Raw genomic sequence first — 25,474 nt, forward strand, 5'->3', positions numbered from 1 at the left:
TTGTGGAGCACAGGCTCCGGACGCACAGGCTCAGCGGCCATGGCTCACGGGTCCAGCCGCTCCGCGGCATGTGGGATCTTCCCGGACCGGGGCATGAACCCGTGTCCCCTGCATCGGCAGGAGGACTCTCAACCACTGCGCCACCAGGGAAGCCCTGCCCATCTTTTAATTGGGTTGTTTGGGGGATTTTTGACGTTAAGTTTTATGAGGTTTTCTTTTTTATATTTTGGATATTAACCCCTTATCAGATATATCATTTGCTTATGTCTTCTTCCATTCAGTAAGTGGCTTTTTCATTTTGTTGATAGTTTCCTTTACTGTACAAAAGCTTTTACATTTGCTGTAGTCCCATTTGTTTATTTTTGCTTTTGTTCCCCTTGCCTGAGGAGACAGAGCCAAAAAACTATTATAAGGCCAATGTCAAAGAGCTGACTGCCTGTGCTATCTTCTAGGACTTTCATGGTCTCAGATCTCGCATTTAAGTCTCATCCATGTTGAGTTTATATTTGTCTATGGTGTGAGAAAGTAGTCCAGTTAGATTCTTGTTCATGTAGCTGTCCAGTGTCATAAGTTATGCAGGCATTTTAAATGAGCAGAAAAAAGTATCAACATTTTACAGATTTTGAACATCAGTATGGTTAAATCCAGTGCTGAGGAGATATAAACACCAAAATAAAGACATTCAGAATACTTTGCTGTCTCCTTGTGTCTGTTTCTAAGGTGAGGAGGGTTATTTTTTCTTGCTTTTGAATATTTTATCAACCAGCTTTGCAAGTTGATGATGAATTCTGGCCTGCATCCAAATTCTGAGTCTCCTTTGATTTAGGACCAAGCTCAGAGGAGACTCACCCCATCCCAATTGTCAAGCAGGCTTGTTAGGCAGCTTCTGACTTGGCCACTTCTATGTCCAAGGACCCCCAGAGGATGAGTCGCTCCTTTTGCAGAACAGGAGAGAATGAAGACAAACCAGTTAACGGGAGAAGGCAATATGTTTTGCAAGAGATTCATGTAGCCTGTTTGTGTACTTCACGTTTACTCTGAGTTCCCCACATTTTCTGGGGACTATTTAGAAATTTTCATGGAGGGTAGGCAGAGTCTGCCTTTCCATAAATAGAACAGAGCTGCTCAAGGGCCGGCATCATTTTTTATTCATCTTTGTATCCTCAGTACCTAGCGCAGTGTCTGGAATGCTGAAGTGCTTCATAAATGTTTACTGAACTGAGCTGGCCTACATATGACTACCCTTATTAAATATTTCAACGTGCTAATAGTGATAGAGTCATTAGCAGACCTGTTATTTCCTCTGCTTACAGTCCTCAAGATGCATTAGAATGTTACAGTGATTCATGAAACAGTTTTTCTTTATAGCCATAATAGCTATTAAAGAGTGGGGTTGTTTTATGTGTGAAACTGCCCATGGATTCACACCTCATTATTGGACCCTTAAATGCAAATGACAATTCTGGAGTCAATTACTCAAGTAATTGTACCTTCCATGGCATGCAGGGAGGCAGTGAGTAGGCCTCTATGACCAGGGCAGCCAGTGCCTTACAGCTATAAGTATATCCCTGAAATAGTCATTAATCATGTTATTAATACCACCTATTATTTATTAAATGCCTCCTATAGCCAGGCCCTGTAATAGGTCTCTTTTTTCTAAAGTTTTTAAATTTATTTTAAATTTTTTAATTAAAGTATAGTTGATTTACAATATTTCAGGTATACAGCAAAGTGATTCTGTTTAATATGTATTCTTTCTCGAATTCTTTTCTGTCATAGGTTATTACAAGTTATTGAATATAGTTCCCTGTGCTATACAGTACAAATAGATAAACAAGGGTTGTTTATCTATCTTATATATAGTAGTGTGTATCTGTTAATCCCAAATTCCTAATTTATCCCTCCCTGGCCCCTGGTGCTATATATACTTTATGGTCAATCTTCACACAAAAATTACCATGTAGGCGTTATTATCTCCATTTTACTGATAAGCACACAAAGGCTCAAAAGGGTAGGGTGTTTGTTCAGGGGATAACCAAGACTCCTAATCGTTTGACAGAGTGAATTTAGAAAATTGCCTGAGGTGCCTTCTTGTTTAATGTACATATGTTACCTGCATCTCTCTACATCTTTTTCTTCCTTTTAAAAAATGCATCATTTTCATAAAGCCAGATCATTCCATTAAGCTAACAATCAACTTCCCTAACCTTCCTCCTGGGAAAGTTTTTTTAAAACTTTCTTTCCTTTCAGGTTTACTTGTCATGGATTGACTACCGGTCAGAGTTATATTTTCCGGGTCAGAGGAGTTAACGCAGCTGGACTTAGTGAATATTCACAAGATTCAGAAGCAATCGAAGTAAAAGCTGCTATTGGTAAGTTCTTAGAAAAATGAATTTTTCTAAGTTACAATGAAAGATACCATCCTCTTCAGAAATTGTGTAAAACTTCTAATATTGCTCGATGATTCCATCCTCAGATGATCATTGTCTCTGACTCCAGGTGACCTCTAACCTACCATAGCTGTCAGTTTACAGATCTTCATCACTTACCCAGATTCTGTGCATCTGTAGCCTTTTCATCTTCACCAGTCCAAGTTTCCTCAGATATTTCCCATTGTGTGAATCTCCATTCTAAATTCGTGCTCATCCCGGGAATATGAAGTGCCATCCAATTCCATGAGGTGGTATATCACCCGTAACACAGAGCATCTCATACCTAAAAGCCATTTCATCTGCGGCAGAGCCTGGCCTGTTCTCAGTAACAGCACATTAACCTGCTTTTTATAAACTGCTAAAATTCGTGCGAGACGTGTGTGGTTGCTCGATATGTTTCATCTCTGCTGGCAAAGTACCCAACAGAATAAAACCAGTAATAAAGTAATTATATGTATGTACAGTAATGTACCTTCCAATCTCAAGGTGGGAAAGGGACCCAGGTATTTCAGGGCAATTAAATTGAAATCTGTGATGTAGTAGCATGTATTTAAAGAGAAAGATTATTTAATATCCACTGTCTTCAGTTAGCACCCCATATTACTTTTTAACATTCCTTAGAATATGTTTGTATTTTAAGGACATAGTTAACATGCTTCTTTGAAGTTGGAAGGTACAGACCATTACTATATCAGTAAGGTACATAACTCTAATTGTTGTATAATCAAGATCTTCAATGTTTGTCTCCTGTTCACTTTATGGTTCTTTTCCCCCCCATTCTGTTGAATAATGGAGCTCTCTCAAGAAATGTCTGAGAAGTGCTTGTTCTTATATTTACGTGGGTCCTGCAAATCAAAATGGTTCCTGTTCTGTCTGTGGTTTTTTTGTTCTCATTTCTTCTATTTCAAAAATATGGAAATGTTGAAATGCTTCCTTGGTGTAAGTTATGTGAAATGTATGCTTTCCATATTTCTTGTGAAGCCAAGTGATTTCCGTTAAACCAAGATTGCTTTTGTTCTGTTTGTGGTGCTAATGTTTTTCTTGTTTGTTCTATGAAGTAAGAGCACTCTGTACTGTGTCCTGGTTCAAAGTGTTTCTGTTGTTATCTGGCAATTGTAGGGGGAGGAGTGTCTCCAGCTGTGTGGCCTGAACTGAGTGATACACCAGGTGGACTAACAGACTCCAGGGGAGGCATGCATGACACCTCCCAGCCAACTTTTAAGAACGATGCTTTGCTTGGTAGCAAACTTAACAAACCTTCACTACCCAGTAGCTCTCACAACCTGGGCCAAACAGAAGTGAGTAAAGTAAGTGAAACAGTTCAGGAAGAGCTTTCCCCACCACTACAGAAAGCAGCTCTTAAGGGGAAAAGTAAGTCTGACCCTCTGAAAAAGAAGAAGGATCTAGGTGAGAGTTGAAACCGTAAAAGCATCCTGTCTGTTTCCATCAGTGTTCTCACCTCTCATTGTCCAGATCACCTTCTTCCATCTGTGTTCACTTTCATCAGTGTTCATTCTTAATTTTATGCTTTCAGTTATCCATTTGTAATACTTTTGTTTAATGAATTGTGAAAGTAATTTTATAGGGGTTTGGCTTTGACACATAATTCATTGTGCTTAATGACAATAGAATATTTAAAGTAATTTGGTTATAGAGTCTCTTTGGTTTAACAAGCAGACACACCTTTGGCCTCATTTTGCTGAGAGAGTTAGATATGAGAGGGGAAGGATTTGATACTCATAGCCTATGGGAGGTCTTTAGAAATATCCGTGTTTGGTAATAAATGGATAGGAAAAATATTTCACAAAAAAGTAACATTTTATCAGGATCATAGTTATTAACTTCTGTTTTTCATCCTCAGGTTTTCAAATTACCTTCACATTTAATTCAAATAAACATAAGAAACAATATCTCTTTGAGTTGTCATGAAAAGTTTAACAGGGCATTATAACTACATATTCTATTATATATGATCCACATTCCCAGAACTGATTTACTTAAGACTATTTATCAGTAAGGCTAATTACCGAATCAGAATTAGAATAGAAAGACTAATTATCAGTAATCGGAATTTTCTGATTAGGATATTTGGTATTTGTGGTTTATATATTCTAGGAGACAATGTTTTTCTTATCAAATAAAAATGAAATTATAAGTATATACTGGTAAATCATATCATGCCTCTCACCCATCCCCTATATATATCCCACCCCTAACTTCTGTAACCTTCTCTACTTTTTTGACACCTTTATTTGCCCCTTCAACTCAAGATGAGATAGGGTATTCATTTGAGAGTTTATATTCAACATTGCTCTGAAATAGAGAGAGAGAGTAAGAAAGCTTTTCTTTAAAATGTAAATTAAGGAGGTTGGTGATGGGGTGAAGAGAGAAAAAACGTATTTTATTTTAAAAAATCTTTATTGTTCTGAGAATCTTTTTGAATAAGAATGAGATAGTTCCTTTATCTCTGATAATCCAAATAAATATTCAGAAAATTCTTTTTAATGTTATTACACATCTAGTGGATTTCTTTCCACCACCCCACCCTCTCTTTATCAAAAAAACATAATTTCAGTAGTTGAGTGAAAGTTTCATCAGCAAATCCACATAAATGAAGAAAAACTCTTAAAACAACATCCAGGGCTTCCCTGGTGGCGCAGTGGTTGAGAGTCTGCCTGCCGATGCAGGGGACGTGGGTTTGTGCCCCGGTTCGGGAAGATCCCGCATGCTGTGGAGCGGCTGGGCCTGTGAGCCACGGCCGCTGAGCCTGTGCGTCCGGAGCCACGGGAGAGGCCACAACAGTGAGAGGCCCGCGTACCGCAAAAAGAAACAAACAAAAAAACAACATCCAAATATTTTTCTGACTAAGCACTAATAAACACAGTGACAGCTATGTAGTATTTTGTGCCATATGAATAATAATCCAGCATCAGGTTTAAAATAATGCAGCAAAAAGTATTATAGTAAGAGAAAAATCACATGGCTGATTGTTCCTGTTTTTAATTTTTTTAATTTTTTAATTTAATTTTTTTTTTGCGGTACGCGGGCCTCTCACTGTTGTGGCCTCTCCCATTGCGGAGCACAGGCTCCAGACGCACAGGCTTAGCGGCCATGGCTCACGGGCCTAGCCGCTCCGCGGCATGTGGGATCTTCCCGGACCGGACCGGGGCACGAACCCGTGTCCCTTGCATCGGCAGGCGGGCTCTCAACCACTGTGCCACCAGGAAAGCCCTGTTCCTGTTTTTTTAAAAAAATTTTTAACATGGCATTTAGCTGAGCTCCAGTATATGATTTTTTTCTGTGTGTAGACAGAGCCTATATAGTTGTAAGGTCTCACAGGGTACATGTACCTGAGTGGTGAAATGCTAACTGTTTGGAAATATATAGAAATTCTTAATAAGCAAATCAAGGCAGAAATTGATATACATATGTCATTTTCCTCACGGAGCAAATGAAAACAAAACCACATAAAGAAACAAAAATATCTTACTTTTTCATGCTATTGCTTTAGGAATGAAGAGGTAGCATGTATCTCTGTCCTAAAATTTAGAGTAGAGATAACAAAGTAGGATGAAAAATAATCAATAAAGATATGTAAAGTATTGAGAAAAAGAAACAAAAATATATATCTTGGGAAAAATATTTCTTCTTATGGGGAACAGATCATTTTTCAGGATATGTTAGTTATATTTTCAGGATATTGTTAGAAATACTAACATTTTGCTGTTAGTATCTCAAAACTCATTCCTCCTTGGGAGTGGAGGGGGCAGGTTCTTTTTATCTTTGGAGTAATAATTGCGGTGCAGTTTTTACTGTGTGTCAGCTTTTTTCCTCACAGACCAAATCGATGCTAAGTTACTTACTGGTGTCACGTTTTAGTTTTACACCACAGGACCTAGTGCCCTCATGCATGGCACCAATGAGACAGTTTGATGCAGGTAGGATCATAGAAGCATTTCTATCCACTCATGAGCTCTTCATATTGCAACAGCGGCACCATCTCCACCCTATGATATCACTTGTCTTGAAAGTTTTCGTGACTCAATGGTTCTTGGATGGAAGCAACCAGATAAGACTGGAGGGACGGAAATTACGGGCTATTATGTAAACTATCGAGAAGTAATTGACGGGGTACCAGGAAGATGGAGAGAAGCCAACATCAAAGCTGTCAGTGATGAGGCATATAAGGTAAGTGTGTGGCCTTCAGTAGTGCGGGGTGTCATATGTCTGTTGACACAACACATGCACAAAATGCACACACATGCACATACATGCACATGCCCAGCACCTTATCAATGATTCCTGTCATTTCTCCAGTGTCCTTTGCCTGCAGTGACATGACTTTTGTGACAAATATACAAAGATGAATAGAAGTATTTTGGCTAACCAGGAAGTATGTGTATTTTCTGATTTATACACATAAACATAATTTCTTCGAATATTTAGTATGAAATATATACTTTTTATGAAAACTTTTGTTTTTTACAAAAATTAACTCACAAACTATCTGTAACAATATGCTACTAGTTTTAAGAGTCCCAGAATCCAAATGACTCTGGAGTTTTAACTTTCAATGTCCAAATCATGAAGAATAAAGGGACATGGACCCGATGGCCAGACTCAGCTTGCCCTCTGTGAAGTGGCCCCTGTCATAGTGCTCTGATAGCCACAAAGGGGCACTTCACATGTCCACCCACGAGCTTCCCTGCTACATGTGGGCCTTCACTGCTCGGCCCACCTCAGAGCACCTGAGGGGTCTCACTATTACCATAGCTACTGGCTCCCCTCTTTACAGCATCATCAGCTAGACCCAAGTCACCACCCCGTCCCTCACAGAACCCCAAGCCGTGAGAGCAAGAGCAGGGTGAGGCCCGGGGAATGGTGCTTTCCCCAACTCAATGTCACATTCTTTTAAATTAACATCTAATATTTATGAAATATCACACACATACTGAGAATACATAAAACAAAATTTTATTTATTTATTTATTTATTTTTTTGCGGTGCGCGGGCCTCTCACCGTTGTGGCCTCTCCCGTTGTGGAGCACAGGCTCCGGACGCGCAGGCTCAACGGCCATCGCTCACGGACCCAGCTGCTCCGTGGCATGTGGGATCCTCCCGGACCGGGGCACGAACCCATATCCCCTGCATCGGCAGGCGGACTCTCAACCACTGCGCCACCAGGGAAGCCCCCAAAATTTTATTTTTAAGATTCTTCCATGTTGGTACGAGTAGCTCTGACTTTACTGCTGTGTATTCCATTATATGACCATCTCACAGTAGACCTTCCCATTCAATTATTGATTGACATGGGGCATTGTAAGCCATATCAAACAATTTAGCTATGAACATTTTTGTACATGCCTGCTGGCACATATGTGCACTAGTTTCTCTAGGGTATTACCCACAAGTAAAATTGCTAGGGCAGAGAGTCTGGTTTATCTCCAACTTCACCACATAATTCTCTGCTGTTTTTCTGAAGAGTATGAGAATTCCCAATGCTCCACATCCTTCCAGCACTTGGTGTGTTCACACTTTTCCTGTTTTGACAATCTGGGTGTCAAATGAGTCTGAACATCTTCTGTGTTTATGGTCCATTTTGAAATCTTTCATAGCATGCCTAACAAGGTTTTTGCCCATTTTTCTAATGGGTTTTCTTATTGACTTATGAAGTTCTTTAAATATTTTGAGCATAAATCCTTGTTGGCTATGTCAGTTGCCTATATCTTCTCATTGGCTAGACTTTTCCTCTCCTTATGGTGAACTACACCTATTTTCTTGTCAATTTATTGTAGTCAGATTTACCAACATTTGCTTTGTCGTTAGCGATTTCTGTGCATTTTTTTCTTTTTTTTTTTAAGAAATGCCTTCTAGTTCAGGGATCCTGAAAGCCATAGCCCCAGCTGGGACCATGCTATATAGATTATATTCTAAAGGCTTTACAGTTTGCCACTTATATTTAAGTTATTAATTCACCTATAAATGTTGTGTATGGTGTGAAATAAGGGTCAAATTTTTTTCCCTTTTATGGATACCCAGCTTCATGATAAAATCAGGTGTAGACTGGATCATGGATACAGATTTTTCTTGGCTTAAATCATACAGTAGGTAAACTTTGTTAACTCAGCTGGTTCCATCAGTACCTCCATTTATTAAGCATTTTTAATGTTCAAAGGATTATTTATAGTTCATGGATTTTTTTTGAATTTTATTTTATTTTCTTATACAGCAGATTCTTACTAGTCATCCATTTTATACACATCAGTGTATACATGTCAATCCCAATCTCCCAGTTCATCCCCCCACCCCCCCACCACTGCTTTCCCCCTTGGTGTCCATACGTTTGTTCTCTACATCTGTGTCTCAATTTCTGCCCTGCAACCTGCTTCATCTGTACCATTTTTCTAGGTTCCACATATATGCGTTAATATGCGATATTTGTTTTTCTCTTTCTGACTTACTTCACTCTGTATGACAGTCTCTAGATACAGCCACGTCTCTACAAGTGACCCAGTTTCATTCCTTTGTATGGCTGAGTAATATTCCATTGTATATATGTACCACATCTTCTTTATTCATTCGTCTGTCGATGGCATTTAGGTTGCTTCCATGACCTGGCTATTGTAAATAGGGCTGCAGTGACTATTGGGATGCAAGTGTCTTTTTGAATTATGGTTTTCTCTGGGTATATGCCCAGTGGTGGGATTACTGGGTCATATGGTAATTCTATTTTTCATTTTTTAAGGAACCTCCATACTGCTCTCCATAGTGGCTGTATCAATTTACATTCCCACCAACAGTGCAAGAGGGTTCCCTTTTCTCCACACCCTCTCCAGCATTTGTTATTTGTAGATTTTCTGATGATGCCCATTCTAACTGGTGTGAGGTGATACCTCATTGTAGTTTTGATGTGCATTTCTCTCATAATTAGTGATGTTTAGCAACTTTTCATGTGCTTCTTGGCCATCTGTATGTCTTCTTTGGAGAAATGTCTATTTAGGTCTTCTGCCCATTTTTGGATTGGGTTGTTTGTTTTTTTAATATTGAGCTGCATGAGCTGTTTATATATTTTGGAGATTAATCCTTTGTCCGTTGATTCGTTTGCAAATATTTTCTCCCATTCTGAGGGTTGTCTTTTCGTCTTGTTTGTAGTTTCCTTTGCTTTGCAAAAGCTTTTAAGTTTCATTAGGTCCCATTTGTTTATTTTTGTTTTTATTTCCATTACTCTAGGAGGCGGATCAAAAAAGCTCTTACTGTGATTTATGTCAAAGAATGTTCTTCCTAGGTTTTCCTCTAAGAGTTTTATGGTGTCCAGTCTTACATTTAGGTCTTTAATCCATTTTGAGTTTATTTTTGTGTATGGTGTTAGGGAGTGTTCTAATTTCATTCTTTTAAATGTAGCTGTCCAGTTTTCCCAGCACCACTTATTGAAGAGACTGTCTCTTCTCCATTGTATACCCTTACCTCCTGTGTCATAGATTAGTTGACCATAGGTGCATGGGTTTATCTCTAAGCTTTTTATCCTGTTCCATTTATCTATATTTCTGTTTTTGTGCCAGTACCATATTGTCTTGATTACTGTAGCTTTGTAGTATAGTCTGAAGTCAGGGAGTCTGATTCCTTCCAGCCCTTTTTTTTTTTCCCTCAAGACTGCTTTGGCTATTCGGGGTCTTTTGTGTTTCCATACAAATTTTAAGATTTTTTGTTCTAGTTCTGTAAAAAATGCCATTGGTAATTTGATAGAGATTGCATTGAATCTGTAGACTGCTTTGGGTAGTATAGTCATTTTCACAATATTGATTCTTCCAATCCAAGAACATGGTGTATCTCTCCATCTGTTAGTATCATCTTTAATTTCTTTCAACAGTGTCTTATAATTTTCTGCATACAGGTCTTTTGTCTCCCTAGGTAGGTTTATTCCTAGGTATTTTATTCTTTTTGTTGCAGTGGTAAATGGGAGTGTATCCTTAATTTCTCTTTCAGATTTTTCATCATGAGTGTATAGGAATGCAAGAGATTCCTGTGCATTGATTTTGTATCCTGCAACTTTACCAAATTCATTGATTAGCTCTAGTAGTTTTCTGGTGACATCTTTATGATTCTCTATGTATAGTATCATGTCATCTGCAAACAATGACAGTTTTACTTCTTCTTTTCCAATTTGTATTGCTTTTATTTCTTTTTCTTCTCTGATTGCCATGGCTAGGACTTCCAAAACTGTGTTGAATAATAGTGGCGAGAGTGGACATCCTTATCTTCTTCCTGATCTTAGAGGAAATGTTTTCAGGTTTGTACCACTGAGAATGATGTTTGCTGTGGGTTTGTCGTATATGGCTTTTATTATGTTCAGGTAGGTTCCCTCTATGCCCACTTTCTGGAGAGTTTTTATCATAAATTGGTGTTGAATTTTGTCAAAAGCTTTTTCTGCATCTATTGAGATGATCATATGGTTTTTATTCTTCAATTTGTTAATATGGTGTATCACATTGATTTGCGTATGTTGAAGAATCCTTGCATCCCTGGGATAAATCCCACTTGATCATAGTGTATGATCCTTTTAATGTGTTGTTGGATTCTGTTTGCTAGTATTTTGTTGAGGGTTTTTGCATCTATATTCATCAGTGAATTTTCTGTAATTTTCGTTTTTTGTAGTATCTTTGTCTGGTTTTGGTATCAGGGTGATGGTGGCCTCATAGAATGAGTTTGGGAGTGTTCCTTCCTCTGCAATTTTTTGCAAGAGTGTGAGAAGGATGGGTGTTAGCTCTTCTCTAAATGTTTGATAGAATTCACCTGTGAAGCCATCTGGTCCTGGACTTTTGTTTGTTGGAAGATTTTTAATCACAGTTTCAATTTCATTACTTGTGATTGGTCTGTTCATATTTTCTATTTCTTCCTGGTTCAGTCTTGGAATGCTATACCTTTCTAAGAATTTGTCCTTTTCTTCCAGGTTGTCTATTTTATTGGCATAGAGTTGCTTGTAGTAGTCTCTTAGGATGCTTTGTATTTCTGAGGTGTCTGTTGTAACTTCTCCTTTTTCATTTCAAATTTTACTGGTTTGAGTCCTCTCCCTCTTTTTCTTGATGCGTCTGGCTAATGGTTTATCAATTTTGTTTATGTTCTCAAAGAACCAGCTTTTAGTTTTATTGATCTTTGCTATTGTTTTCTTTGTTTCTGTTTCATTTATTTCTGCTGTGATCTTTATGATTTCTTTCCTTCTGCTAACTTTGGGTTTTGTTTGTTCTTCTTCCTCTAGTTCCTTTAGGTGTAAAGTTAGATTGTTTATTTGAGATTTTTGTTCTTTCTTGAGGTAGGCTTGTATAACTATAAACTTCCCTCTTAGAACTGCTTTTGCTGAATCCCATAGGTTTTGGATCGTCATGTTTTCATTATCATTTGTCTCTAGGTATTTTTTTATTTCCTCTTTGATTTCTTCAGTGATCTCTTGGTTATTTAGTAACGTACTGTTTAGCCTCCATGTGTCTGTGGGGTTTCTTTTGGGGTTTTTTTCTGTTTTTTTGCGGTACGCGGGCCTCTCACTGTTGTGGCCTCTCCCATTGCGGAGCACAGGCTCTGGACGCGCAGGCTCAGTGGCCATGGCTCACAGGCCCAGCCACTCCATGGCATGTGGGATCTTCCTGGACCGGGGCACGAACCCGTGTCCCCTGCATTGGCAGGTGGACTCTCAACCACTGCGCCACCAGTGAAACCCTGTCTGTGTTTTCTAAGTTTTTTTCCCAGTAATTGAATTCTAATCTCATTGTGCTGTGGTCAGAAAAGATGCTTGACATGATTTCAATTTTCTTAAATTTACTGAGGCTTGATTTGTGACCCAAATGTGATCCATCCTGGAGAATGTTCCATGCGCACTTGAGAAGAAAGTATAATCTGCTGTTTTTGGATGGAGTGTCCTATAAATATCAATTAAATCGATCTGGTCTATTGTGTCATTTAAAGCTCGTGTTTCCTTATTAATTTTCATTTTGGATTATCTGTCCATTGGTGTAAGTGAGGTGTTAAAGTCCCCCACTATTATTGTGTTAGTGTCAATTTCCTCTTTTTTTTTTTTTTTTTGTGGTACGCGGACCTCTCACTGTTGTGGCCTCTCCTGCTTCAGAGCACAGGCTCTGGACGTGCAGGCTCAGCAGCCATGGCTCACGGGCCCAGCCGCTCCACGGATCTTCCCGGACTGGGTCACAAACCCGCGTCCCCTGCATTGGCAGGCAGATTCTTAACCACTGCGCCACCAAGGAAGCCCAATTTCCTCTTTTGTAGCTGTTAGCAGTTGCCTTATGTATTGAGGTGCTCCTGTGTTGGGTGCATATATATTTATAATTGTTATATCTTCTTCTTGAATTGATCCCTTGATCATTATGTAGTGTCCTTCCTTGTGTCTTGTAACATTCTTTATTTTAAAGTCTATTTTATCTGATATGAGCATTGCTACTCCAGCTTTCTTTTGATTTCCATTTTCATGGAATATCTTTTTCCATCCCCTCACTTTCAGTCTGAATGTGTCCCTAGGTCTGAAGTGGGTCTCTTATAGACAGCGTATATATGGGTCTTGTTTTTGTATCCATTCAGCAAGCCTGTGTCTTTTGGTTGGAGCATTTAATCCATTCACGTTTAAGGTAATTATCAATATGTATGTTCCTATGACCATTTTCTTAATTGTTTTGGGTTTGTTTTTGCAGTTCCTTTTCTTCTCTTGTGTTTCCCACTTAGAGAGTTCCTTTAGCATTTGTTGTAGAGCTGGTTTGGTGGTGCTGAATTCTCTTAGCTTTTGCTTGTCTGTAAAGCTTTTGATTTCTCCATCAAATCTGAATGAGATCCTTGCCGGGTAGAGTAATCTTGGTTGTAGTTTCTTCCCTTTCATCACTTTAAGTATATCATGCCAGTCCTTTCTGACTTGTAGAGTTTCTGCTGAGAAATCAGCTGTTAACCTTATGGGAGTTCCCTTGTATGTTATTTGTTGTTTTTCCCTTGCTGCTTTCAATAATTTTTCTTTGTCTTTAATTTTTGCCAATTTGATTACTATGTGTCTTGGCATGTTTCTCCTTAGGTTTATCCTCTATGGGATTGTCTGCACTTCCCGGACTTGGTTGACTATTTCCTTTCCCATGTTAGGAAAGTTTTTGACTATAATCTCTTCAAATATTTTCTCGGGTCCTTTCTCTCTCTCTTCTCCTTCTGGGACCCCTATAATGCAAATGTTGTTGTGTTTAACGTTGTCCCAGAGGTCTCTTAGGCTGTCTTCATTTCTTTTCATTCTTTTTTCTTTATTCTGTTCTGCAGCAGTGAATTCCACCATTCTGTCTTCCAGGTCACTTATCCCTTCTTCTGCCTCAGTTATTCTGCTATTGATTCCTTCTAGTGTAGTTTTCATTTCAGTTATTATGTTGTTCATCTCTGTTTGTTTGTTCTTTAATTCTTCTAGGTCTTAAACATTGCTTGCATCTTCTCGATCTTTGCCTCTTTTCTTTTTCCAAGGTCCTGGATCATCTTCACTATCATTATTCTGAATTCTTTTCCTGGAAGATTGCCTATCTCCACTTCATTTAGTTGTTTTTCTGTGGTTTTATCTTGTTCCTTCCTTCTGGTACATAGCCCTCTCCCTTTTCATCTTGTCTGTCTTTCTGTGAATGTGGTTTTTGTTCCACAGGCTGCAGGATTGTAGTTCTTCTTGCTTCTGCTCTCTGCCCTCTGGTGGATGAGGCTATCTAAGAGGCTTGTGCAAGTTTCCTGATGGCCAGGACTGGTGGTGGGTAGAGCTGGCTGTTGCTTTGGTGGGCAAAGCTCAGTAAAACTTTAATCCACTTGTCTGCTGATGGGTGGGGCTGGGTTCCCTCCCTGTTGGTTGTTTGGCCTGAGGCAACCCAACACTGGAGCCTACCCAGGCTCTTTGGTGGGGCTAATGGCAGACTCTGGGAGGGCTCACGCCAAGGAGTACATCTCAGAACTTCTGCTGCCAGTGTCCTTGTCCTCACCGTGAGACACAGCCACCCCCCGCCTATGCAGGAGACCCTCCAACACTAGCAGGTAGGTCTGGTTCAGTCTCCTATGGGGTCACTGCTGCTTCCCCTGGGTCCCAATGCACACACTACTTTGTGTGTGCCCTCCACGAGTGGAGTCTCTGTTTCCCCAAGTCCTGTCGAAGTCCTGCAATCAAATCCCACATGCCTTCAAAGTCTGATTCTCTAGGAATTCCTCCTCCCGTTGCTGGACCCCCAGATAGGGAAGCCTGACGTTGGGCTCAGAACCTTCACTCCAGTGGGTGGACTTCTGTGGTATAAGTGTTCTCCAGTCTGTGAGTCACCCACCCAGCAGTTATGAGATTTGATTTTATTGTGATTGCACCCCTCCTACCTTCTCACTGTGGCTTCTCCTTTGCCTTTGGATGTGGGGTATCTTTTTTGGTGAGTTCCAGTGTCTTCCTGTCGATGATTGTTCAGCAGTTAGTTGTGATTCTGGTGTTCTTGCAAGAGGGAGTGAGAGCATGTCCTTCTACTCATTGTCTCCTCTTTTAAAGCCTAGTTCATGGATTTTTTTCACATTAATACATTCCATCATTTCTATTTTGCAAATGTTTTCACATTTAGTATTTTACTACATATATTTACCCCAACAACAACCCAGTTCATACTGAGGGATATAGAAAATATGAGGTCACTCAGTAAAGAGCAGAAATATTACAAGAATTTGAGTATTTTGATTCCAAGATTAGAATTCATTTAATTTTCATCTGTACATGCAAACGTTTTCTATTGCTGTGTAACAAACTATGACAAACTGTCCCTGTTTGTGGTATCACGGTTTCCTTGAGTCAGGAGTCTAGGCACGGCTTAGCTGGGTCTTCTGCTCAAGGTCTCACAAGGCTGAAACCTAGGTTTCAGCTGGACTACATTCTCATCTGGAACTCGAGTTCCTCTTCTAAGCTCACTGTTGTTGGCAAAATTCGGTTCCTTGCAGCTGTAGGTCTGAGACCCTCAGCTCCTAGAGGCTGTCCTTCTCCAAATGTGAGTGGCTAAGCAGTTTGAAAAACAGTATTTGCTTCTTCAAGGCCATCAGGACAGTGTTTCTCTTCAGGCAGGTCCCAAACCCCATTTTAAGAGTTTCTATCTGATTAAGTCGGTCCTTTGGAAAAACTCACTCTCCCTCCTGTGTGTTTCTCCTTTGCTCTAATACTACTTCACACTCACAACACTTCTCAGACACCAGCTGGGTGTCCTACAATTTAACACAATTCTGACACTGTCTCCCTGAAGATAGACTCAGGTCCCACACGTAAAGGGTTCAGTCCCTCAAGAATAACCCTGCCCCCACTTCAGATGCCAGTTGAAAGTCCAGGATGTCACCTGTGCTTCTGACCAACAGACTATAAATCAGTTTCCCAAAACCTCCTCCTTGAGTTTGATTAATTCACTAGAGTGGTTCACAGAACTCAGAGAAACATTTTACTTACCAGATTATTCAGTTTATTATAAAAGGTATAAATCAGGAACAGCCAGATAGAAGAGATTGATAGGGCAAGATATGGGGAACAGGCATGGAGCTTCCATCCTCTCTCCAGACCACCACTGTCCCAGCACCTCCACGTGTTCACCAACCTGGAAGCTGTCTGAACCCTGCTCTTTTGGGGCTTTATGGAGGCTTCATTACGTGGACTTCCTTGATTAAATCATTGGTCATTGGTGATTGAACTCAATCTCCAGCCCATCTTCCCTCCCCAGAGGTCCAGAGGTCTGGGATGAGGCTGAAAGTTCCCACCCTTTAATCACATGATTGGTTCCCTTGGCAACCAGTCCCCATCCTTAGGTGCTTTCCAAAAGTCACCTCATTAACATAACAAAAGATACTTTATAACTCTCATCACTTAGGAAATTCCAAGAGTTTTAGGAGCTCTGTGCCAGGAATGGGGACAAAAACCAAATATATATGTCTTATTATAAATCACAATATCATAGTCAGATGCGCCTAGGATAATCTATCTTCCTTTTGATGAACTCAAAATCAACTGATTAGGAATCTTAATTACATCTGAAATATCCCTCTTTCTTTGCCATATGATATAATACAATCACAGGACTCATATTCCAATACCCCTGCCATGTTCTGTTGGCTAGAAGCAAGTCTCAGGTTTCACCCCAATGCAAGGGGAGATTACAAAAGGGTGTGACTCATTGGGGGGTCACCCTAGAGTATGTCCAACACAGGAGGTAAATAAATAAAATGTTGAACCGCTAGAAAAACAAACCTGAAATATTCACTATCCATGATATTGTCCATGTTGCAGATTAGCAACTTGAAGGAGAACATGGTATATCAGTTCCAAGTGGCAGCCATGAACATCGCTGGCTTGGGAGCACCCTCGGCAGTAAGCACAAGCTTCAAATGTGAAGAGTGGACCATTGCTGTTCCAGGTAAACCAGGAAGACCATGTCTCAGCACTGAGGCTCAGAGTTTCTTCCAATGGAACCTACAACCTAGAACTAAATTTAAGTGGTACATATACAGCTTCTAAGGGAGACAAATTCTCTCAGCCCCTTGTGTTTACGTTAAATATTTCTAAAGTACTATGAAACAATAGGTACCAATATAAAACTGAGTATAAATTTCTTATATTCCAAATAAATCCTAGAGTCCCCATAGCTCAGCCTCTGCATGGAGTAGGATGGACGGAAGCACACAGTTTGAATGCCACTTGTTTATTTAAAAGGAATTCTAATCTTTGCTTGTCTTCTTCAAGGCCATTAAAGGGCATCCAATTCACATCCCCCAGCAAAATTTCTCAAAAATGTCTTCTGGCACTCCCGAGTTGTGCATTCTCCCAGTGCTCTAGAGCATTTCATTTATCAGCCTCCCTCCCCCATCTCCTCAGCCCCAGCCTCTGTGGCCTCCTTCCTGTGGTCTCCTCCTTCCTTGCTCCCAGCTCTTCACTGTACATATAGGGGACCTAACATGCCTGCCTAGGGCTTAAGTCCTGGCCTCCTGCCTCTTATATCTGTCCACTTACCTCTCCAGTCCTTTCTCCCTATGTCAACTTTTTTCCAACTCTGCATCACAGTAAATATCCTGGAACCGGACTGGAAATGCTCTCCTTTGGAGGTTGTCATAGAGGGTGGTTGACGGAGCAGGGGTGAAAGTGGGGAGAAACCAGAAACATTTACCTATGCTTTTAACTCTTACACAGCTACAACAGTGAACAAATGTAAAGACTGAATACTAACAAATTTACTAAGTCATTAAGAGTCAGACTAGCAATGTAGTCAGTGGATGGGTTTTTTTTTTGTTTTGCTTTTAATTTTTTTAATATTTTTTTTTTTTTTTGCGGTACGCGGGCCTCTCACTGTTGTGGCCTCTCCCGTTGCGGAGCACAGGCTCTGGACACGCAGGCTCAGCGGCCATGGCTCACGGGCCCAGCCGTTCCGCAGCATGTGGGATCTTCCCGGACCGGGGCACGAACCCGTGTCCCCTGCATCGGCAGGCGGACTCTCAACCACTGCGCCACCGGGGAAGCCCCATTTTTTTAAATTTTTGACCTCACAACACGGCATGGGGGGCTTTAATTCCCCGACCAGGGATTGAACCTGTGCCCCCTGCATTGGAAGGCGGAGTCTTAACCACTGGACTGCCAGGGAAGTCCCTAGTGGATGGTTTTATTGTGCTTCCAATGGCACTAACTTCAAACACCTAAATACTTTAGTGCCACAGAATGACTAAATTCTCCCCCTTGGGTTGGATATTTAGCTTGTATAACAACTGCTACGGCACTGGCTCCAACCATGTTAGAACACCAGGCCACACTGGGCACACTGGGTGGATCCAGCCATGCCCCCAGTGCCACCCACTTCCTCTATTTGAAACCTTAGTGCCTTTGGAGAACCATCTTTTTTGCCTTCACTTAGTGAGCGTCCATCTGCATCACATCTCTATCAGGTGTGAATAAAAAGATTACAAGAGAAACTCAAGAGAAGTTCAAGAGTTCACTCACCTTCAGTTAATACAAGAGGCAAACACATTGCTTTCCTTTCACCTTCTTGAAGCCAGCGATATTTCTTAAGTTCTTTCTGCCACCTACACAAAAGTGGGTCTGTTTTTAAATTCTTGCAGTTCCTGAATAAAGTTAAAATGTGAATGACCACAGACCAAGAAATTCTGAGCAGACCTGTGGAAAATGGTTTAATAGACAAAGATATAGTTAGCAAAATAGGTTGCAGGGTGAGTGCTCCCACCTCAGAGGAGAAGTGAACGGGGCAGTCCTCCACCCCCACGGCCTCTCTTTTCCCAGCTTCACCCTTGACTCACTGAGAAGTGTTGGGCAAGCCATGAATCAAGAAAGCTTAATGATAGGTGAGAGCATTTAGGACATTTTGTCGGATGAAGAAACAGACTCAGGTTAAATGATACCCAGGAGGTCACACAGGTAATAAGTGGCAGTTAGGGTTGGAAACTAGGTCTGCTCATTCCAAGACACGAGGGGGTAGGAAGCAGCAGCACAGTGGTCCTTCCCTGGAAGAAAGGGCTGGTGCTGCCTGTTTGGATGCCTCTCTGGCTTCTAAGGATGACACAGGACAATGGTCATAAAAGCCCTTTGCAAAACAGAGCACTGCACACCAGGGTAAGGTACGGGTGTTATTTAAACCTATTTCAACAGAAGGCATCATCAGGACACAAGGATGACTCATTGCCAGTGACCGTTAAGCTGAGGTAAAGGGCCCAAAAAACACCGAGTGATCAGTTGCAAAATGCCAAAGCATAGCACGATGGAGTCTGCGCTTGTAGTTGGCTCTCAGGCCACTGTGAGTCAGTTCAGGTGCTTTTGATTGGTTGGTTAGAAACCAGTTGTTATTTAAAAAAAAAAAAAAAGGAGGAAAGAGAAAAGAAAATAAAGGGACTTCCCTAGTGGCACAGTGGTTATGAATCCACCTGCCAATGCAGGAGACACGGGTTCAAGCCCTGGTCCGGGAAGATGCCATGTGCCACAGAGCAACTAAGCCTGTGTGCCTACTGACTGAGCCTGCGCTCTAGAGCCTGCAAGCCACAACTACTGCAGCCCACATGCCTAGAGCCTGTGCTCTGTAACAAAGAGAAGCCACCGCAATGAGAAGCCTTAACACCACAACAAAGAGTAGCCCCTGCTCGCCGCAACTAGAGAAAGCCCGCGCACAGCAACGAAGACCCAATGCAGCCAATAAATAAATAATTTTAAATAAATAAAGTGCAAATCTGACTATATACTTAAAAAAAAAAAGAAAGAAAATAAATAACTATATCACCTTCATAGCAGCTGGTAGTCATGCAAAGATGCAGGCCATCAGTGAGTAGATGGGACTCGCCCAAGAGTGCAAAGAGACACACAGGAAGTATTTGGCTTCCTTCCTGAACAGGTTGATCAAGTTCCTTGGCATCTCTGAGCTTTCTGTTCATTGTCTTAGGGATGGGTGAGATAAAAGAATGTAAAGTACCTGATAGGGTTTAGCATAGATTCAGGGCCCATGGGATTGATTGTATTTGTTTTGGTGAAAGTTCTTTGTAACCACAATTGTAGTTTGTTTTTACCCCTATGTGGGATATATGCTTTACGGGAAAGATATTCCTCCAGTGAGGGAGGGATATATGTTTTGCAATATATATTTTTTTCTATATTCATAAGCCATCAAAGAAAGTTGCTTTCTTCGTCATAATTGAGATTGGGGGGTATTTTCAGATTGTCATCCAAAAATAATCTGAAACTGAATCTGCAACCAAATTAAACTGCTCTGATAAAAGGTGAGGAACACAGGCCTGAGGACAGCCTGAGGGCAAGGCTTCATCCAGCTGCTGGAGGGCACCTTGAACTGGCCTTAACCATTTGCTGCCCGTAAAGGGTCTTAATAGGCTGATACAGAGCTGTTGAGGAAACCGGATATGGAATGAGCACAGAATACCTGTTTCCATGGGAGTAGTAGATTTTACAAAAGAAGAACATCAGCATCAGCTTCAGCTTTAAGACTTTAAATGTGGTTCTACGTTTACACACATTGGAGTTTTCTTATCTCCATTATGATTGTTACGCATCAGTCTCTCTTTCCCTCTCAGGACCACCGCACAGTCTCAAGTACAGTGAAGTCAGGAAAACCTCCCTGGTTCTGCAGTGGAAGCCTCCGATCCACTCGGGACGGACTCCGGTCACTGGCTACTTTATGGACATGAAGGAGGCCAGTGCCAAAGAGGACCAGTGGCGAGGACTCAATGAGGCGGCTCTGAAAAACACATACCTGAAGGTAAGAGGATGCTCACAGTTTGAAAAATCTTTTTTTTTTTTTTTTTTAAAGAAAAAGGGTTCTTCTAATGAGGTTAACTTTAAAGTCAGTGAGATAAAGCAGAGCATCTCAGCACTGGTCTGTGTCATGTGTTGGGATCCTGGTAGGACTCCATTTGGCAGTGGGTGAGGTTTTGGGGATGTTTCTGATGCTTAAAACAAGTTTCTTGTAATTTGATCCAAATCCCTTTGCTTGGCTTTAGAAAATATCCCTCCTCCCTCTTCTGTTCCTCCTCCACTTACCCACCTCACATTTTTGTTACTCACAGTCTTAAGATGTTACCATCTCCAAAAGGTGACCTTCTCATTCCTACCTCGAATTTTTTTGAGGGTGTTTTTTGATTTGAGGGTGTTATTTTCATAAAGTTCACGCCTGTAAGCCTTTAACTGCTGATCCTTTTGAGTCGTGGTCGGCCTTACCTCCCCTGCCCCCTCACCCCTGTGTTCACATGAGCTCTCAGGGGCCAGAGGAATGAGCTGCCTCAACCCTTGACCTTGTCCTCACCCTTCTCCATGTCACTGCCTTCCAGGTTCCTCTAGAGTGTTCCAACTGAACCAGTTTCTAACTCTATATGCCAGAGACTGTTCTGCTCTAGCCACTGACTCTCTCACTAGTACCAAATAGAAATCTCAAAAGAATGTTTCCCCCTATTGTCAGCAGTGGCATCTGGAGACCCTGAATCTATAACAAGGCCTCAGAAACTGTGGGGAATATGACTCCAGTTCTTGTTACGTACAATGAAGTGTGACTGTATGACCACTGTCAAACAGGAAGCTTCACAATACATTCAGTGTGCAGCCTTATCTGTTGGCAGAATATGGCCCCACAGGGCGTGGGCCTTGGAGGATTTTCAGAGTATACCTGGTTTAAGAGATTTCTCTTGTCAACCTGCCACTAAAGTCCATACCATTTGTCAGCCACTCTCTGGGGTTAGGGCAGCCACTCTCTGGGGTCCCTATAAAAAGATGTAAATGTACCCTCCAGGAGAGATGACCCTTAAACCATTACATCCAACATGCCATTAACTCAGCTTCCTACATACCAGTAAACTCTCCAGCCCCTTACAAAACCATGAGGAGATAAGGAAGGTCACATTTCGTGGGGAAGAGAAAAGGTCAAGGAAGGTCTGGAGCCTAGGATGCTGTTTGGCTGTCCAGAGAAGTCAGGAGGCCTCTAGATACAAAGACATCCACAAAGGCCAGTGTAAAACAAAGGCCGGACACATCCTGGATGATGGTGGTGTGTTCTTATGGCCAGCATGACTTCCAAATCCTCCATCTGCCATAGCACAGGATCCCAGGAGCCCGACTCACAGGAAACCAAGTGAGAGTGAGAAGCCAAGCAAAGGGGACCAAGAGCCCAGGAAAAATGAGTAGGAAGAGAAAATAATGGAGTTTAAACACATCAAAGAATGGTTAATATCGCTCATTTTTTTAAAAAAGAAGAAGAAAGGCATATTTAGGGGAAAGAGAGAGACTGAGGTTGAGTGCCCCTCACAAACTGGGAGACGAACTTTCTGTAAGGAAATGACTTTAGAGTTTGGCCACAATTTTTAAAGCAAAAATAGAATTACTGATTTTTCTGATTATAAAACAGATGCATGCTTATGATGACAAATTCACGCAGTAAAGGCATAAAGAAGAAAAGTAGAGATGTCCTATAGTCCCCATACCCATTTTGATGTGGAGTCACTTTTCCAGGTGTTTCATATTCAGAAAAGTTTGCCCTGAAATGGAGAAAAAATGTGCATGTTAAAAAGTTTAATCTGTCAAATTTAAGTGAGGAAAGGACATATAGCTCCAGGAACAGGAGATTTTAGCACCATGGCACTGGAACATAATGGCCTAACCGGTTTCTGCCAGAAGCACCCCCATTCACGTTAGCACTGAGTGTCTAGGGGCTCCTAGAGAGAGTGTAAGATGCATTACTATCCACCAAAAGGTTTAACCAACAGAGCTCATGCTTCCTTCTTGACTGGTAATTACAATCTGCTGAGACAATGTGGTGAGAGGGACTGAATAATTGGAAGGGGTGGGGGATATAGATAATGCATCTCTAGTGCTTTAAACCAGCAGTCATTGCCCCTGCGGTGATAGAGTGGAGGGGTGTGCCTGTCACCTCAGTGACTAGACACTAGGATGTGGATTCACTTCCTGTGCTGCGTTGGCAGAAATCTGACTCACAGCCACATATTACCTAAGTGGCAGGTGCAGATGTGGCAGGTACCTGGCAACTGGTCTATTTTTATCACAACAAGGAAATGTTTCTGCTCCTTTCTATAGATCCACAGTTGCCTGGCATTATTTCTAAGTATAGAATTTAAATACATCAAACTCTTTTTTTTTATTAGTTTCTGCTTTATAACAAAGTGAATCAGTCATACATATACATCTGTTCCCATATCCCTTCCCTCTTGCGTCTCCCTCCCTCCCACCCTCCCTATCCCACCCCTCCAGGCGGTCACAAAGCACCAAGCTGATCTCCCTGTGCTATGCGGCTGCTTCCCACTATCTATCTACCTTACGTTAAATACATCAAACTCTTATGCATTTAGCCTGTGCCTAATTTCATTTATGGATTAAAATTCATTTCAAAAATCCATTAGCTCCAGTGAAAGTTATCACTATATAAGTAGTGACATTCTGTTACCATAAACACAGTACAATTAAATAATTAGATTAAAACCCCAACAATTTAATACAAAGCTCATCTAAATACATGGTCACAAACACTTCGCTTAGTTGAATAAGTATATTCTAGCTTTGTTTGATTTAAATCCCATTTTGGCTGTTAATCTCCATCACAACACTATGGGAAAAAATTGTGCCCTTTGTGTGTAGTAAACTTCTTAAAATACAATATAGCTTTTAAAAGTCACATGTTCTAAAAAGGAAAAGATCATTTTTGTAAAATATTGACAGTATTTGTAATACTAATGAGACTGTGTTGAACCCAAAGAAAGTCACAAAAAATTATGAAGTGGGACTGTTGTATAAAAACATATTATATATGTTTTTTACTTCTCTCATGCTCTTGTAACTCTAGCTTGGTGGCACACATATAATATAGGTCCTCAGCAAACATCTTCTTGATAATTAAAAATGTGAGGATTTGGGGCTTCCCTGGTGGCACAGTGGTTGAGAGTCCGCCTGCTGATGCAGGGGACATGGGTTCATGCCCCGGTCTGGGAAGATCCCACAAGCCGCGGAGCGGCTGGGCCCACGAGCCATGGCCACTGAGCCTGCGCGTCCGGAGCCTGTGCTCTGCAACGGGAGAGGCCACAACAGTGAGAGGCCCGTGTACCGCAAAAAAAAAAAAAAAAAGTGAGGATTTGGAATTTGAATATATTTGACTATTCACAAATTACTAAAATTCACAATCATGTTAATTGCTTGTCTGTTTTTTTTTAAAGATTTTATCGTTTTAAAAAAATTTATTTATCTATGTGTTTATTTTTGGGTTGGGTCTTCATTGCTGCACGTGGGCTTTCTCTAGTTGCAGCGAGTGGGGGCTACTCTTCATTGCAGTGCGCAGGCTTCTCATTGTGGTGGCTTCTCTTGTTGCAGAGCACGGGCTCTAGGCAAATGGGCTTCAGTAGTTGTGGCATGCAGGCTCAGTAGTTGTGGCTTGTGGGCTCCAGAGTGCAGGCTCAGTAGTTGTGGAGCACGGGCTCAGTTGCTCCGCAGCATGTGGGATCCTCCCAGACCAGGGCTCAAACCCATGCCCCCTGCATTGGCAGGCGGATTCCCAACCACTGTGCCACCAGGGAAGTCCCTGCTTGTCTGTTTAGTGAGAAATAGCTGTATTATATTTATAGGGACAATTTTTGTTTGTTTTTGTTCTAGTGGTTTAACATGCTTTTAAACAAATAGAAAGTGATCCATGATCTGTGATCCGTGCTTGTAATTCCCCTCTCTTATCAGAAATTTTATCTGAAATTATTCATGGAATGTCTCAAAAGGACCAGGAAAAGAAGGGCAGCATATAAGCTCTTCTGAGCACTTTGTAATTTGTCTTTTGACCAAAGAATAAGGTGGCTAACTCCTTTAAAGCATACCTGTATCAGTCTTCTGTTTCTGATGCTGGTGGCCATTAAATTATCTAAAAAAGAAACAGCATCTGAGTTTCAAGGGATCTTGGAAATGTCTACTTACACATGGTACAGAGAGAAGAAAGCCTTAGCTGAAGCCACACACAGTCTTTGACAGAATGAAGTTCAGAACCCAAGTCCTGTGCCCTTTGTGCTGTATGACTGTATTGCCACCACAGAGGAAGGACACTTCTGTTCAAATGACACAAATCACCCATCACTTCTATACCTGCTTCTTCCAGGTGCAAGGCCTCAAAGAGGGTGTCAGCTATGTGTTCCGAGTCCGAGCCATAAACCAGGCAGGTGTCGGGAAGCCATCTGACCTTGCTGGGCCTGTTGTGGCAGAAACCCGTCCAGGTGGGCTTTTACTTTTTCGTTAATCTCATCTGTGTAAGATACCAAAGGTAACATTCAACCTTACTTCTACGCTTTTCCTCATTTTCAAAATCATCACTGTATGCTAGCCAAATGATTGATAAGTATGACCGTAGGACATGACAATCATTTACCCCATCACAGGACCTTAGGGCAGGGGTGAGTCAGGTTTGAAGTGGTCCAGGGCTACTCTGGTTCATACTTAAAAACAGGGAAGTTCTTGATCAAATTATGCTTCCTGCACCAACTGTTTAAAACATACATTCCTGGGACGTTAT

At 41.2% G+C, this 25,474-nt stretch overlaps 1 protein-coding gene across 1 annotated transcript in view; it reads left to right on the forward strand.

The window, feature by feature from the left end:
* MYOM1 (myomesin 1) overlaps positions 1–25,474 on the forward strand; it is a 148,325-nt gene that overhangs the window by 84,976 nt on the left and 37,875 nt on the right. Inside the window, exons 17-22 of the mRNA XM_081252323.1 lie at positions 2,251–2,372; positions 3,552–3,839; positions 6,424–6,620; positions 16,723–16,849; positions 20,508–20,692; positions 25,064–25,178. Coding sequence (XP_081108449.1) covers positions 2,251–2,372; positions 3,552–3,839; positions 6,424–6,620; positions 16,723–16,849; positions 20,508–20,692; positions 25,064–25,178 — 1,034 coding nt within the window. The remainder of the gene's footprint in view (positions 1–2,250; positions 2,373–3,551; positions 3,840–6,423; positions 6,621–16,722; positions 16,850–20,507; positions 20,693–25,063; positions 25,179–25,474) is intronic.

The sequence above is a fragment of the Mesoplodon bidens genome (assembly GCF_964165515.1).
Source record: "Mesoplodon bidens genome assembly, chromosome: 13".
Taxonomy (NCBI): Eukaryota; Metazoa; Chordata; class Mammalia; order Artiodactyla; family Ziphiidae; genus Mesoplodon; species Mesoplodon bidens.